At 38.4% G+C, this 15,385-nt stretch overlaps 1 protein-coding gene and 1 long non-coding RNA gene across 2 annotated transcripts; one reads left to right on the top strand and one right to left on the bottom strand.

Annotated features, from left to right (window-relative positions):
• Positions 1-714: 714 nt before the first annotated feature.
• LOC140591858 (uncharacterized) lies at positions 715-6,006 on the bottom strand. Its single transcript, XR_011992155.1, has 3 exons — positions 5,596-6,006; positions 4,934-5,121; positions 715-2,511 (listed from the first exon to the last, which is right to left on the bottom strand). It is a non-coding gene; the product is annotated as an uncharacterized lncRNA (long non-coding RNA).
• A 285-nt stretch (positions 6,007-6,291) lies between these two features.
• LOC111846230 (tumor necrosis factor receptor superfamily member 5-like) lies at positions 6,292-12,240 on the top strand. Its single transcript, XM_072713535.1, has 9 exons — positions 6,292-6,469; positions 7,357-7,499; positions 8,137-8,239; positions 9,062-9,187; positions 9,303-9,458; positions 9,568-9,655; positions 9,736-9,917; positions 10,245-10,289; positions 10,521-12,240. Exons 2-8 carry the CDS (start codon positions 7,410-7,412, stop codon positions 10,262-10,264), a joined length of 765 nt encoding a protein of 254 aa, XP_072569636.1. The 5' UTR covers positions 6,292-6,469; positions 7,357-7,409; the 3' UTR covers positions 10,265-10,289; positions 10,521-12,240.
• Positions 12,241-15,385: the final 3,145 nt, after the last annotated feature.

Here is a 15,385-nt window from a genome sequence, read left to right as displayed (position 1 = left end):
CGCCTCGGAATCCTCCCTGTAGGGCTGGCAGAGGTGGCTGGGGAGAGGGAGGTCTGGGTAACTCTCCTGAAGTTGCTACCCCGCGACCCAAACCCCAGACTAGCAGATTGTAATTGATGGATGGATGGCAAATACGTACGTATTTTATGTGCATTTGCGCCAATATGACAAGAAATTACCTTGCATTTTAACCTCTATACCACAAATGAAGTACGAATTAGCATATAAAGGTTAAACTGCACGATAATTTCTAAAATACGTACGCATTCAAGCTGTTACAACAATCAATTGCCGCATGTATCGCTTCTAAAGGTTAATGCGTAGTTGCGTACCAGTTATGTCCATTCCTGTATATAAATAAACTCGCCTTGCCTCGCTCTCAGCAGTGTTGGGCACAGCTAACCAAAAAGTTAATTTCCATAACCACTAATCTGCTAACTCCAAAGTTTAATTAGATAAGGCTAAACTGATAAACCACAAAAAAATGAGCGGATGCTAACAATAAATACTCACTTTTATCATATGAATTTAGCTTTGGATTGGTTTTTCGCTCTGAAACCCATAAAAACATATCAATAAATTTTAACCTGTTGTACCCATAAATTTGCATGTTCTCGGCCAACAGTGTACCACACAGACTGCTGCAGACATGCTAAAAATATATAGGAAAAAATGTATAATTTTAGGGTTTACAAATGTTTTTGACCGTTGAACTCAATTCACTTTACCTGCAAAAAAATGTCAGTGATTTACAGTTAGCAGAACAAAATTTAGCATTAGCTAATTGATAAGTTAGTAGTATGGCTAATCCACTAATGAAGTAATTAACTTTGCTAATCGGCTGTTAGTAGATTAGTGAAATTCTGCCCACTACTGACCTTCAGTGGTTGCAATTCTAATTTTATAGCCTTTTGCCCAATAGATTTAGGATTTAATATTGTATTAATTTCCATGTTTACTACATGTATATGTCATTAATTGTCAAGATATGTGATTAAAAATAAAGAATAGTTACATTCCTACTTATAATACAACACCTTCTCATTTACTGCCATCTGTTCATCGAGCCTTTTTGAAAGCTTTGAAATTCAGCTTCTATTTGCTTGCAGTAGCATTTTGGCCGAAATGAATAATCTGCACATCACAAATTTAAGTCAGACCATTAAACATATTAAAATATGGGTCACTGTCACAAACTTGAGAATTTAAAAAAATGTTATGGTTTAATATAGTGTTTGTTTTTTTTGTGTACAGCAATTGACATTCTTAACGTTTTAGGTGTATTCATTTCATCATTTGTTGTTCTTATTTGAAGTGATAATTTTCCCCAAATGGGTATTCAAAAATCAGAAAAACATGCATGTAACCAACAATAAACTGTCAATTTCTATAATAAGATGTATATTTTCCTCAATTTTTTGCCAGTTTTTGTCCTGTGCAGAAGCCAGAAGACTTCAGGGCAGGCGTCAGGATAACAAAAGGGGCTTTACTGAATAACACAACAAATAATACAACTAATATTACAACTAAATACTACGGTAGAAACACAAGGCCAGGTAACACAAGGACAGGATCATGAACACAGCACAAGACAGCAAAGAGGACACCCAACAAGACACATGGCATGACCAGGGGCATGGAACAGACCAAGACAGCAAAGAGGACACCCAACAAGACACACAACAGGACAGGTCAAACAAGTAGAGAGGCAACAGGGACAGGGGTGGAAAGATAAGAGGGAGTCACAGGGAACACAGAGTAAAACGAGGGCAGGACAGGTCAATGGGGCAGGGGCTGGGGCGTGATGAGCGGAAACAAAGGACGTCCGGGGAGTTCTCTAGGAGCTGGGCAGCGACCCTGGGACACAGACCCCCCTGGGCCTGTTCACCGGCAAGGTGGAGCCGGTCCGGACTGCAGGACCTGAGGGCCTCAGAGGGTGCTGAGGGGCCAGCAAGGCTGGAGCAGGAGGGCACCATGGGTTCTTCCTTCTGGGCCTCAGCAAGAGGTTTGCTTGGGGAGGGGGGCAGCATCAGACATCAGGCGAATGGAAATCTGGGAGGCCAGCACAGATAGTACACCACCGGCTCCCTCCCCAGGAGACGTAGACCCGGCCAGCCTCTTACAGCGCTGGGCTTTTTCCACCTCCTGGGGATCCGTGCCTGAAGTAAGTCCCGTCAGTATGTCCCCCGCCCACATGAAGAGTCCTCTGACTTTGTGCACCTTCCACATAGCGGGATTTAGCCTCCAGTGCAGGTGGGTTTCCAGGAGGAAGAAGTCATCTTCAGCTTGCAAGTGGGGTGGCTCCAGAAGGATTAGCATGGGCTGTGCAACAGGAGTCCCTGGCAGCCTCTGTTTGGGCGTGACTTCCACAGGTCCCCTTCCCCAGCGCTGTAACCAATACGGGGTTGGCAACGGCGAGGCAATCCGGACAGCAGGCGGCTCAGCGAGTTCATCAGGGTCCTCCAGGTCACTGTCACTCAGCAGGTCCAACAGTGGATTGTCCACAAGCCACTGAGGTGAGCAGAAGAGACTCAAGCTTAGAAAGGAGGCTGATTGCAGAGGAAATAGTGCAAGCAGAGATATGGAGTGTTAGGGGCTCCTGGGGATAGCCGCTAGGCACTTTGGGGAGTCTGGTCATTCTGTCACATGCGGAAGCCAAAGGACTTGAGGGCAGGCATCAGGAAAACATAATGGGCTTTACTGAATAATACAACAGCAGGGAAACGAAACAGGACCACATGGGGTCAAAATGAGAAGGCAACAGGAGGACTGAGCCACTCTACCATCCCACGTTATATAATAAGCATATCAACAGTAGTAGTTCCTATCCATCCATCCATCTCCAAACCACATATCCTGGACAACACTGCAAGACGACTGAATTTAATTGTTGTGAATATCAATCTATGGCACAAAAATTCAGTTTTATAAAATTAAGACATTTTAGCTTACAGGAGAAGGGTGTTGTGTATTAGCTGCAGTGCATAAATCTCTTATTATACCTACATATGCGGTGCAGGTAACTCAAAAAGGCAGGGGCCTACGGAGCAGCGGAAACGTCATGTCAGATGAGCCATCCTGCATCTCAAGAGATGAATACATATGTGGTACAAAGAGAAAGAAGCCTAACGAATCCCACACACAGACAATTTAGAGATCATGGCCAATTCACCAAACTATCCTACTTTACTTTGGACCAAAGTACCCAGAAGAAACTCATACAACACAAGTAAAGCATACAAATGCCACACAAAGAGGACGGGCAGTATTAAAAGCCTCTATGTGGTGTGAGGCAATGGGGGGTCCTTACGAGGCAGAAATGTAAAGCGCATTGAGACAATGTAATGTTGTGATAATGCGCTATATAAATAAAATTGAATTGAAATTGAAAAGTGCATCCCAATACAGCATTAATATAAAGAAATATAATATTAAACAATTAATAACGTCCTTCAGTATATTTTATCCAGATGACACCGTTAACTCACATATTTACTCTGGCTGCACTGGGTATGTGACTTTACATACATGTATCATTTAATTTTGGGTTATATGTTTGTACTGCGAATTCAATTAATATATAGAGCTCAAAGGAATATACAGCTACAGTATAGCGGTTGTGGTCGGAAGCCGTGAGCTAGGACTGCGATACCCGGTGTTCTACATGTACCATTTCTTAAAGGATCACTGCTATAATTAGCTGCGAAAGAGGTCAGACCTGAGTAACTCTCCTAGACAGACTAGCATCCTCAAAAATAATTTTTTAAAAAATCGACACGAGATTAACGGGAAATAGTATTAAATTGCCCAATGAACCCACCTCGGCGCCTAAGTCTCTGGCAGCAGGAAATTGTCAGGTATATGGAGTTAATTTTGTGGCAAAAGTATTAATCAAAATTTTGAAAACCGCAAGCAAATCATTAAGTATCAGAATGAAAATTTGTTTTCCAAATATCAAAAAAGTCGAATAAAATATTTTTTTTCCTTCTTTTTCTCTAATTTGTTTGAATTGCAAGGTTGCAATTCAAGGTTCAGTAATGTCTTTTTATTTCTGTTGATAAGCAATCTGTTGGTGTGATGTGGTAAAGATGTAAGCTAGTAATCAATAGTTGCAGGAAAGAACCCCATTAGGGCCCATCCATGATCTGTCATCAAAAGACAAATTCAGTGTTTGCAAACAGTTTTTTTTAATGGGCAGAGCCTGTGGCAGAAAGTGACAGTTTGCAAGTATTAGTCTATGGAAGAAATTAAATTAAATAAAAAAAATAATTAAAGAAAAGGTTAATTTGACTTTAAATTTTAAAATTCTAACTATTTGCGCAATTACAAGATTTTATCTGACAATTCAGAAAAGGAAAAACTATTCGTCATTCTCTCTTTTGCACTTAGCTCAGAATCATGAATTTATATCCCATGCTTCTGTTTTTTTAATCCCACATTTCTAAATTTACAAACTCACTATTGTTGGGTTATACAGAGAAAAAAAACAGAATTGTGAGATAAAGTAGGTGAATGTTACGTAAAATGATATAGGTTTAAATAATATTACATGCTGTAACTGTAGGGCTAATACACAAGTAAAATCCATGGAATAAGAGAAAAAAAATTATTGCTGTGCCTTTGGATATCAGAATCGGCATTAAAAAAAACACTGTTTGCAAACACTGAATTTGTCTTTTGACAGATCATGGATGGGCCCTAATGGGGTTCTTTCCTGCAACTATTGATTACTAGCTTACATCTTTACCACATCACACCAACAGATTGCTTATCAACAGAAATAAAAAGACATTACTGAACCTTGAATTGCAACCTTGCATGTGATAGAACACAAATATATAAAAATGTTAAAAATTTCCCCCCATAATTAAAAAAAAGTATATAAATATGAACACTTGACTAAGAAGGGGGCTTTGGGTACACAATTCCTTACCTTTGCATTTCTTGTTGAACTGTGTTTGGCCTACTGACAGCCTGGCCAACCCCAAAGGAAGCACTGGTACCAGGTTGAGGTGCCAGGGTGGGAGAACTGTTGGAATTCCCCTGTGCTTGAGGATTGCTATGCTTTTGGATGCAGCCAAGCAGATTCCTTACAGCACTTTCTATTTCTGAAATCTGCTCCTGTAAAAAGAAAACTTAAGTGCATTTACATTAAATGCGACAACAACAATAATAATAACAATAAATTTAATTATTAGCAAGAAGTGACCCACCCCACACGAATGGTACAGGGTAATGATTCTATTACAAAAAGGTTGGTCACGATCGAAGTATCTTGTCTTGTTTTTTTTATCAGTACTCACGGTGGGATGTTTAAAAACACTGATCATTAAAATGCAGATATTTTTCTTATTTTTCAGAATCGTTCATGTTATCTTGAAAAACATGCTTAATGCATTGTAAAAACTGTCATTTTCATAAACATAATAAACATTTAGGCAATTATTGTACTATGTACATTTATTTAACAATTTAATTAACTAAAAATACATGAGAAGGCACTTATATATTTTAACTTTGCAGTTATATATAACAGTCTCTGACTAACAATACTGAATGTATAGAAAAATACAGTATTAAAAAATAAAAACTTACCCTCGGATTGTTCGATTCAGCCATCGCGATCGATCGACAACGGCGACGACCACCACCACCACCGAAATGGCGCGAGCTGCTCTGTGTAGTAACGACATTGCTGCGCTTTTACTGATATATAAAAACCAGTAAAACTAATGACATTTCATAAAAATATTTTCCAATCGTTTAAAAAAAATAGCTGATACATATGCATACAAATGTTTGCATTGTGGCTGGCGTTGTTCATTGGTGAGGCATCGACCAATAAAATGACTTTATTCCCACCCCAGCTCCGCCCCCGACTCTGCTCTCTCAAGTTTGCATTTACAAGTGCACGAGTGAGTTTTGCTACAGGAATATCGCAAAAAGAGTAGCAAAAGTCAAAGCGCTAGGATTTGAGGTTGTACTGCCAGATCTTAGAGGTTGTGAGTGCCGACTTGTGGTTGTACAGCGAAACTGAAGTAAAGCGCAAAGATAAATGTGTAGTACACAATTGTGCCTGTCATTTTGTTTATGCGAATGACACTTTACACATTTGTAACTATTAATCTGCAACTTCGAAATCAAAACACAGGTGTTCTGAGTATTGTCTGTGTGTGCAAATCGATAGATGCAGCTTTTCACATCAGAGCTGTGAGTATAAATTTCAACTTACAAATACAAATATTAATTTTACAAGTTCTCACATTCAAATTAGCAAGCTCTCGAGTTTTGCTACTGTTTTACCTTCATAACCTCGTCTTGACAGGCTGACGATCCCCGCTTTTAAGAGATTTTACACGTAGATCCAATCTAACCGTTGTTAATACATTAATTTCTACGTCTGTAGATAATTATAAGGAAAAGCAAAACTGAAAGTTTATTGCAACGTCGATTTCTTCCGCCTAAACTTGTACGTGAGTATGGAAAATAAAATCAAGTTGTTCTAGTTGTAGTAAAATAGTATTCAGTGTATATTGTAATGAGAATAAAGTAGCAAAATATAAATTTACCAGTTTAATGTTGAGATTAGGTAAAGTTGTCGCGCGTAGTTTTATTGGGGCTTCGGTATTGCAATTAAGTAGATACACCGCCTTAGCCAAGGCTATAAGTAGGCTACAGTCTATTTTGAAAGTTTAGTTGTAATTTCTTTGTTTCACATAGTTATCCAATGTGATTGTAAAAAAACAGAATATAAAAGTAGTTTGAAAAATAAACTTATACAGACATTGTTTATGATTTCATTTCCTTAAATGTTTACCAAGTTGGTCTGGTAGCCTAATGGCTTATAATGATGATACTTAAATTTACCGATTATTGCTAGATTTTTTTTTTAAAAATACGTGTGTATTTGTACTGCTGTTTATTTTTTTTCACGTTCTCTGTGAATGTAACCTACCGCGGTTAAGTTAGCCTCATGTTCGAATATTCAATTTTCTAGCTTTAATAACTTTTCGCGGAAGTAAGGTGGGGCGTTTTTAATGACAGAATCGTGTTGTCCAGTACACAGACAACGATGCACACCGATTATTTTTGTGCTTCAAACCATTTCGTGATTTGTGCAAAATCGTGTTAATAGCAATAGGCAATTATTTTCGGACAATTGTTTTCCTTTTGTTATAAGGTGACCGAATGATATGCTAGATGACCGATTGGTATGCGGTTATCTAAGTGTTACTTGTTTTTTGAGTGTGCGATACATGAGTCTGCTTTCACTTTTGTTCTTGGACTTTTGCCTGCGTTCGGCCCTGTTTTTTTGACTGTTGTCTTTATTTAAATATATCCTCTTTTCTCACCTAGGATGTCACCTTCTAAATGTAAGACAATGAGAGGGAGGTCCACAATGCTGTGCAATGGAAAGTGAATCCCAGATATTGTCATCTGTGATTTATGGTTATTTCTTTTCACCAGAGGATGTTCACAGCATGCTTATTCTGCTTCAGGTTGTAACATTTATTTAATGCTTTGTAACTGTTTCTAGACTATTGTTGTCTGTTCATACTTCTACATTTCTGTCCCTTCTCTATAATCAGAAAATGCCGAGAATCAGGCAGATCAGGGTGGGAACGTCCCAGAGCACAGAATGTCTTGTCAGCTCTATAGATTCACTTAGTGTGTCTTGCTGTTTTGGTAAAACATTGTGAACCTGTTAAGCCATCATGCAGATCAAAACGTATTGACCAGTTACACTATAAACTGGTCTGTTTACTCATGCACTTCATGCATTTTATCGTCTTCATTTTAACATTTAAAATTTCCCCATTCAATCAGCAATGCATTGAATGTTTTTTTTTGTTAACCATCTGACTGTAGTTACTTTAATCTCACACTCAGGTATAAGATGTATATAATAGATAATTGGTAATTTTACTAATGAGCTATGTTTCTCATTAAACTGTATATCTATGTCTATCCAGGTCCCTCTGATGTAACTGTTTGTTTAGGTCACACAAGCAGCATATATACTGTCATGCTGTTAGTCACAGCTCATGTCAGTTTAACGAGTATGTGACCTGATTAATTGTAACTTGGTTAGATAACTGATTTCATACTGTCTAATGGGATTTTTTTCTTTCACAGACATATTTAATCATTCTTCTGTGTGTTAATTATAATCCCTGTTACGCATGCGGCCAGGCTGAATATAAAATGGGTGATGAATGCTGCTCTATGTGTAACCCTGGTAAGTCACATTATACCATAGAAATGTCAGAGGAATCTGGCAGAATAACCAGTACAGTGGTACCTCAGAACTCGAAATTAATCTGTTCACAACTCCGGATCGAATCCTAAAAAGTTCGAGTTCTGATCGACTTTTCCCCATAAGAAATAATGGAAAACCAATTAATTGGTTCCTGGCCCCAAATAAATTACACCGAAATATGTTTTTTTTTTTTTAAATTTTTTTTTAAGCATTTAAACACAAAATAAACTCTGTATTTAGTCCGCGTTTCAGTTTGTTTCCCCAATCCTGTCATTGTATTGTCCGTCTGCGTTTTGCCTGCCTTACCTGTAATTAAACCCCGTATTCCCCAATACCCTGACGTCTGCGCCTTTGTCTCCGTTCTGTCCCGCTGGGGACGACAATATTATTATAATTAAATGTATTAATGGTTATTATTAATATTAAAATAAGAAATATTTATTTTAAAATGTTTTTTTATTATGTGTTTATTTTTATTATATAATAATAATTACTATTACTGTCTATCATTGTCTAAATGTATTTTTACTGTCTAAATATATGTATTCAGCTAGTGTAAACATGCACAATGCTATCACAGCGAATGCGAGGCTGAGAAGCATTACCCTTTGTTTCCGCTGAGACGTGCTGCGTGACTCATTTCCCCGCGTGTACAAGTTATCTTAGGTCGGTGTTCACGGTTTGACTTCTGAGATTCAGATCGAGTTATAGGTAATTTTTTTTCGAACTGGTTGGTTCAACTTTTAAGAAATTGAGTTCGAGAACTGAGGTACCACTGTATTTCTTATTTCCTATTTCCAGGAAGTTATGTCAACAGACATTGTACAGCATGGACCAGCACTTCATGTGCTCCATGCATAGGTTCTACATTCAATGACCAGCCCAATGATCTTGAACAGTGCAGCCCCTGTACAGTCTGTGATGGAGGTAACATTTCAGTTCAGTTACCCATCTTATTAACTCTTTCATGCAGTATAGTACATTCATTTTTGTCTTGGGTGTTTTTGAATTACTTTTGGTTACTCTTTTGTCTCCTACATAGACTGTGGTGTGAAAACAGTGAGGGCATGTACACCCTCTTCAGATACAGTGTGTGGGGTCCTGGAAGGGCACTATTGTATTATTCCTTATAAGGGAGGGTGCAGAGCAGCCCATAAACACACAGCCTGCAAACCTGGACAGTTCATCAAACAGCCCGGTTTGTATGGATTTCTCATACTCATAATATATGTTTTAATTAGTAAACCCAGATATTAACTTTGCCTTCTTGAAATAAGTTAATGGTTTTAAATTCATTTACCTTTCAGGAATAGAATACACTGATACAGTATGTGAAGACTGCAGTGACAATTCATACTCTGATGGCTCTTTCACATCCTGTAAACCACACACAGAGTAAGTTCTTCATAATTCCAATCAGTCAATGATTTTTTGGTGAAGGAAGTTTCTCATATTTCACATGCTTATTTTTACAGCTGTGAATCCAGAGGACTTCTCACAGTTAAAGCAGGAGACCAAGTAGCTGATTCTGAATGTGGAGAGAAAAGTAACACTGCATTGACAGTTATGATAGCAGCAACAATAATAATAATAATAATAATAATAATAGCAGTCACGGCAGTAAGATACAGAAGAAGAAAAAAAATCCCTGAACATGGTAAGAATATTACATAAGTGCATATCAAGGTTTATAAAAATGTTTTTTATTGGGTACAAAAAAAAGTAATTTCAAGAACTAAAGTTGGCAGTAATCTGAAATACTAAATGCAGAATGAAGAAGTGAACTTGAATGACACCAAGCTGTACTGTGATCATTTTTTTAATTAACATATATCTTTTAGGAATTTCGCAAACAGAATAAGGTGTTAAATTTCTATTTTTTTTTGCACATATTTTTTCAGTGAATAATTCATGTAATATATTCAACCAACCTTTCATAAGACCAGACTACATTCATATTAATTTCATTCTACAATTTTGACAGGACCCACCCCCAGAAGGTGAAACTATGCTGCCAAATCCACCAGAAGTAAGTCAGTATATTAGTAATAACTTCAGAAAAGTAACAGAAGGTCCTTTCATGTATAAGCTGATCGATTTCCATCCCCCTGGGGTCAGTGTAAAATGGGCTCCCATAAGACAGTGACTGTGGATCCTGCATTTATGTCCAGGTCTGTGTTACACGTGTATCTGCTGAATTCTGCAGAGGTTAGTAGTTCACGTTGCTCTTGTGCTAACAGGCAGCTTGTTTCTTCCTCAGGTAGAAGATGACAATGTGATATAAACCCACAGAGGAGCCGCCTGATACTTCTGAGTGTTTCACCTCCTCCTGCTCAGGATTAAATTCTACACTAAAAGCACAGCGGTTAAATAATCCTTGATTTTTGTCCAGAGGATTGTAACGTCTGTATCTCCTCCTGGCTTTCAGACACTAGTGTGGATATTCTTTGCATTTTCAAAGAACAAATCAGCTGCAGAGCTTCTTTCTGCTGCTTAGTCCAGTGGTTTTCAACCTGTGGGCCGCGGCCCCCTAGTGGGCCGCGACGGTATTGCAGGGGGGCCGGCAATTATTATTAATAGAAATTGTAATATTGTTAATATAATAAAAAATGTCTAGTCAAAATCAAATAAATCATAATTTGATATATAATTAAATAAATTACCAGTTTATTCAATAAAGACAATTAACAGCCTTGCTTCCGAGTACTTAGTTAACCCGACACAAAAAGCGGGATCGTTTAAATTCTTTTGCAGTGGGCCGCGGAAACATATGTGTTTGGCTGTGTGGGCCGTGAGTTAAAAAAGGTTGGGAACCACTGGCTTAGTCCATGTCTTGTTCGTCTTTACAGAAAGTTCTGCTTACCTGAATTGACTCTTGGCCGATTCTCTTGACTGTGATTCTCTCTTTTTTAAAATGAATAAACCTGCCTCCTCATGTCTCTGGAGCCCAGTGATTGGCTCCTACTCTGCTTTCCCAACATTGGCTACAGAAGTTCTGGCTACATCAAGAAGTCCACTGGAGTTCAAAGGAGCTTCTTATGGACATGGAAGCAGACACCTGGTGGTCTGTTAGAAGTGAATCCTGGTCTCTAGTTGCGTGATAACAGGAAATTGACACTTTGGTAGCTTGATGGTGGCTTGTACTGGATGGCCACAGAGACATTCTTCAGAGCAGAGACTGTAATCAAAACCTCCAGCCTGGAGGTGTGAGGACAGAGTGCTGTCCGCTGGGCCATCAACTGGTCTGGTTTTAAAATCTTTGGTAAAATTTTGCCTGATGCTATATGAATTTATAATTGTAACCATATATTTCTACAATAGCAAAGAAGTACACTGCTTATAATTTTGTATAATTATTTTTTTTCTATAATGAAAGGGTTTATTTAGATGTTTCTCATTGAATTGTCTTTTAGTAATACAGTTACTAACCAGTCTATGAAAATGATTTTAATTTTGTTTCATGCAAATTTTGCTGTAAGAAAACATTCTCGGTTTTTTAATAATTGGACTGAAAGGATTCAAATAATTCAGTTAAAAATCCTCAAGGTAAATTTTCTACACCGATTATTTGCTTTATGCTCCACGGAACTGTTATATACAGAATGCAGAAGTGGGTGGATGATATTAACTGAGGCACCAAGAGGAAAATGGGGAAAAGCAAAAGGAAGAGAGAAGTGATAGACAGTGGCAGTTGGAGTATGGCAATTAATGCACTGAAAAGGAGTGGATTGCACTTTAAAAATCTTTTATTTTGATAATATTTGCAAATATGGTTTGTAAAAATTTTAGTTTCATTTTCATGAAAACCACAATTTGTTTATTGAAAGACCTTTTTGGGATAAGATCTTTCATTTATTGTCACACTTGAACAAAATACTTATTTTATCAGATTACTCAACTAATTATAAAAAGTAATAAATAGTTATAGCTGTGCTGAATCATTTGAACCATTGAAGTTTTCAATAAAGCTATTAAACACATTGACAATGATGTCTTATAAACACAATAATAATGAATCCATGGTATTCAAAGGGACTTGATTGCTAATTGGATTTCAAGCCAGAGTTCTTTTGTGTTCTTTCATTATGTTTTAGCCTATTGTTGCTTTAATTGCTTAACTGACATTTATCTTGTTTGGATGTAAAATAACAGGGTTTCTTCAGAAATCTAATCCAGAAAACTGCATGTTAATTGAGTCAAACTGCTATTATATTTACATTCATTTAGCTGATGATTTTATCCAAAGTGATGCACAAGTTAGGAAACCTGGGGTCAGAGCACAGGGTCAGCCAGCCTCCCTGGAGCAGGTAGGGTTAAGGGCCCAGTGGTGATGTCATTATTACTGCAGAATCTGACTTTATTAGCCAAGTATGTAACAAATACAATAAAATACAAATACAAATATACTGCACTGAAATATCCAGTCATACACACAGGCAAGTGGGAAGCCTAGGCTTTGCCCCAATTCTGCATGTTAATTTATCTTAGATTAAAGAACCACAACAGAAACAAAAATGTGAAAATAAAGCATTTTATTAAGTATATGTAAGACGTGGGCCTGGATCTCCTGGGGCAGGGAAAAGTCAGATCACAGGCTTGTTTCATTTGCGGTCAGTCACCCAGAAATATTTCATGTATACAGAAAGAATAACACAACAGACAATGCAATAAATGTTTCCAAAACATACCATTGAGTAAAACTAATTTAATACCCAGAATGCATCAGATTTTTAAAATGGTTAATAAATATCTAGATAGGACTTTTTACAACAAATTGTAAATAACTGATATTAATGTTGTTTGCATTTTTGGTGTGTGACACTTTAGGCACAAACAGTAAAACTTTATATAGTGTTACGATCCCTGGTCTAGGGTTAGGGATCGACAGAAAGGAAAGGGAAAGGGTAAGGGAATCACAAGACAAACGGTGGCACGGTGGTTTATGCTGTCGCCTTATAATGCGAAAGTTGCTGATTCGATCCCCATAGCCAACGGGGAACCCTCTGGGTTGATTTCACCTGTCATTATTACTGTATAATATTATTTGATGTGAAGACGTGATTAGTATGCGACGACGCTGAAGTTGGCTCCTTATTCGCAGCCCCTTATTCGGATTTTCCGGTCCACCTTAAATGCTTCGCAGCCCAATGCAATGACGCTATTGCGCCTGTAGGGGGGAAATTTTAATACCTTAAACCTCTCTGGGCCAGGCAAATATCAACTTCTCAGTACACATCAGGTATCCTACTATACAGAAAAAGTGACATTGGCCCAGACTGATTTAATGCTTTAAAAATCAGATGGAACCAAGGCACGTCATACTATAGCACACAATATATTCCATTATAAGCGAGTCCACTATAACGGGATTTTACTGTAATTATTTTGGAATTAATTGGAATGCTAAGACGTGATTTTATAGGCTTTATTATATTGATTATGTAGCAATCTCAGCTCTGTTGAATAGTAAGATTGCGGAATTTCGTCCGACGGAACGATCTTTTGAGAATCTGTTCCCACACGTCGGACGTTCTTTGAGACAACGCTTAACCACTGTTGCCAAACTCTTCAGCAAGTAAAGTCGCTATTGGCTGTCCCAAAAGTCGCTAAATGACGCCATTGCCTCATTTGCATAATGTGCATGTAATTGTAATGGCCGCTGTAGGAGACCGGAATAATGTCGTGGGAGAGACAAAAAACTGTTTTTCCATAGATACGTTTAGAACGACAAATGAACTTTCTTCTGTCGATCTTATATATATATATACACTCACCTAAAGGATTATTAGGAACACCATACTAATACGGTGTTTGACCCCCTTTCGCCTTCAGAATTGCCTTAATTCTACGTGGCATTGTTTCAACAAGGTGCTGAAAGCATTCTTTCATATTGATAGGATAGCATCTTGCAGTTGATGGAGATTTGTGAGATGCACATCCAGGGCACGAAGCTCCCGTTCCACCACATCCCAAAGATGCTCTATTGGGTTGAGATCAGCTGACTGTGGGGGCCATTTTAGTACAGTGAACTCATTGTCATGTTCAAGAAACCAATTTGAAATGATTCGAGCTTTGTGACATGGTGCATTATCCTGCTGGAAGTAGCCATCAGAGGATGGGTACATGGTGGTCATAAAGGGATGGACATGGTCAGAAACAATGCTCAGGTAGGCCGTGGCATTTAAACGATGCCCAATTGGCACTAAGGGGCCTAAAGTGTGCCAAGAAAACATCCCCCACACCATTACACCACCACCACCAGCCTGCACAGTGGTAACAAGGCATGATGGATCCATGTTCTCATTCTGTTTACGCCAAATTCTGACTCTACCATTTGAATGTCTCAACAGAAATCGAGACTCATCAGACCAGGCAACATTTTTCCAGTCTTCAACTGTCCAATTTTGGTGAGCCTCTTTTTCCTATTTGTAGTGGAGATGAGTGGTACCCGGTGGGGTCTTCTGCTGTTGTAGCCCATCTGCCTCAAGGTTGTGCGTGTTGTGGCTTCACAAATGCTTTGCTGCATACCTCGGTTGTAACGAGTGGTTATTTCAGTCAAAGTTGCTCTTCTATCAGCTTGAATCAGTCGGCCCATTCTCCTCTGACCTCTAGCATCAACAAGGCATTTTCGCCCACAGGACTGCCGCATACTGGATGTTTTTCCCTTTGCACACCATGCTTTGTAAACCCTAGAAATGGTTCTGCGTGAAAATCCCAGTAACTGAGCAGATTGTGAAATACTCAGACCAGCCCGTCTGGCACCAACAACCATGCCACGCTCAAAATTGCTTAAATCACCTTTCTTTCACATTCTGACATTCAGTTTGGAGTTCAGGAGATTGTCTTGACCAGGACCACACCCCTAAATGCATTGAAGCAACTGCCATGTGATTGGTTGATTAGATAATTGCATTAATGAAAAATTGAACAGGTGTTCCTAATAATCCTTTAGGTGAGTGTATATATATATATATATATATATATATAAAGCTGTGAATGGCAATGTGAGAAAATGATGCACATCTCCTTGCTGTTACTGCAGCTGGGCGGGGCTGCTGCGCGCCGACTGGCCACCTGTGAGCGGTGTTGCCAACTTAGCGACTTTGTCGCTATATTTAGCGTGTC

Source organism: Paramormyrops kingsleyae, chromosome 6, assembly GCF_048594095.1.
Source record: "Paramormyrops kingsleyae isolate MSU_618 chromosome 6, PKINGS_0.4, whole genome shotgun sequence".
In the NCBI taxonomy this organism is placed as follows: domain Eukaryota; kingdom Metazoa; phylum Chordata; class Actinopteri; order Osteoglossiformes; family Mormyridae; genus Paramormyrops; species Paramormyrops kingsleyae.
The sequence above is the reverse complement of the archived record's forward strand: the minus strand, read 5'-3'. Positions and strand labels throughout refer to the sequence as shown.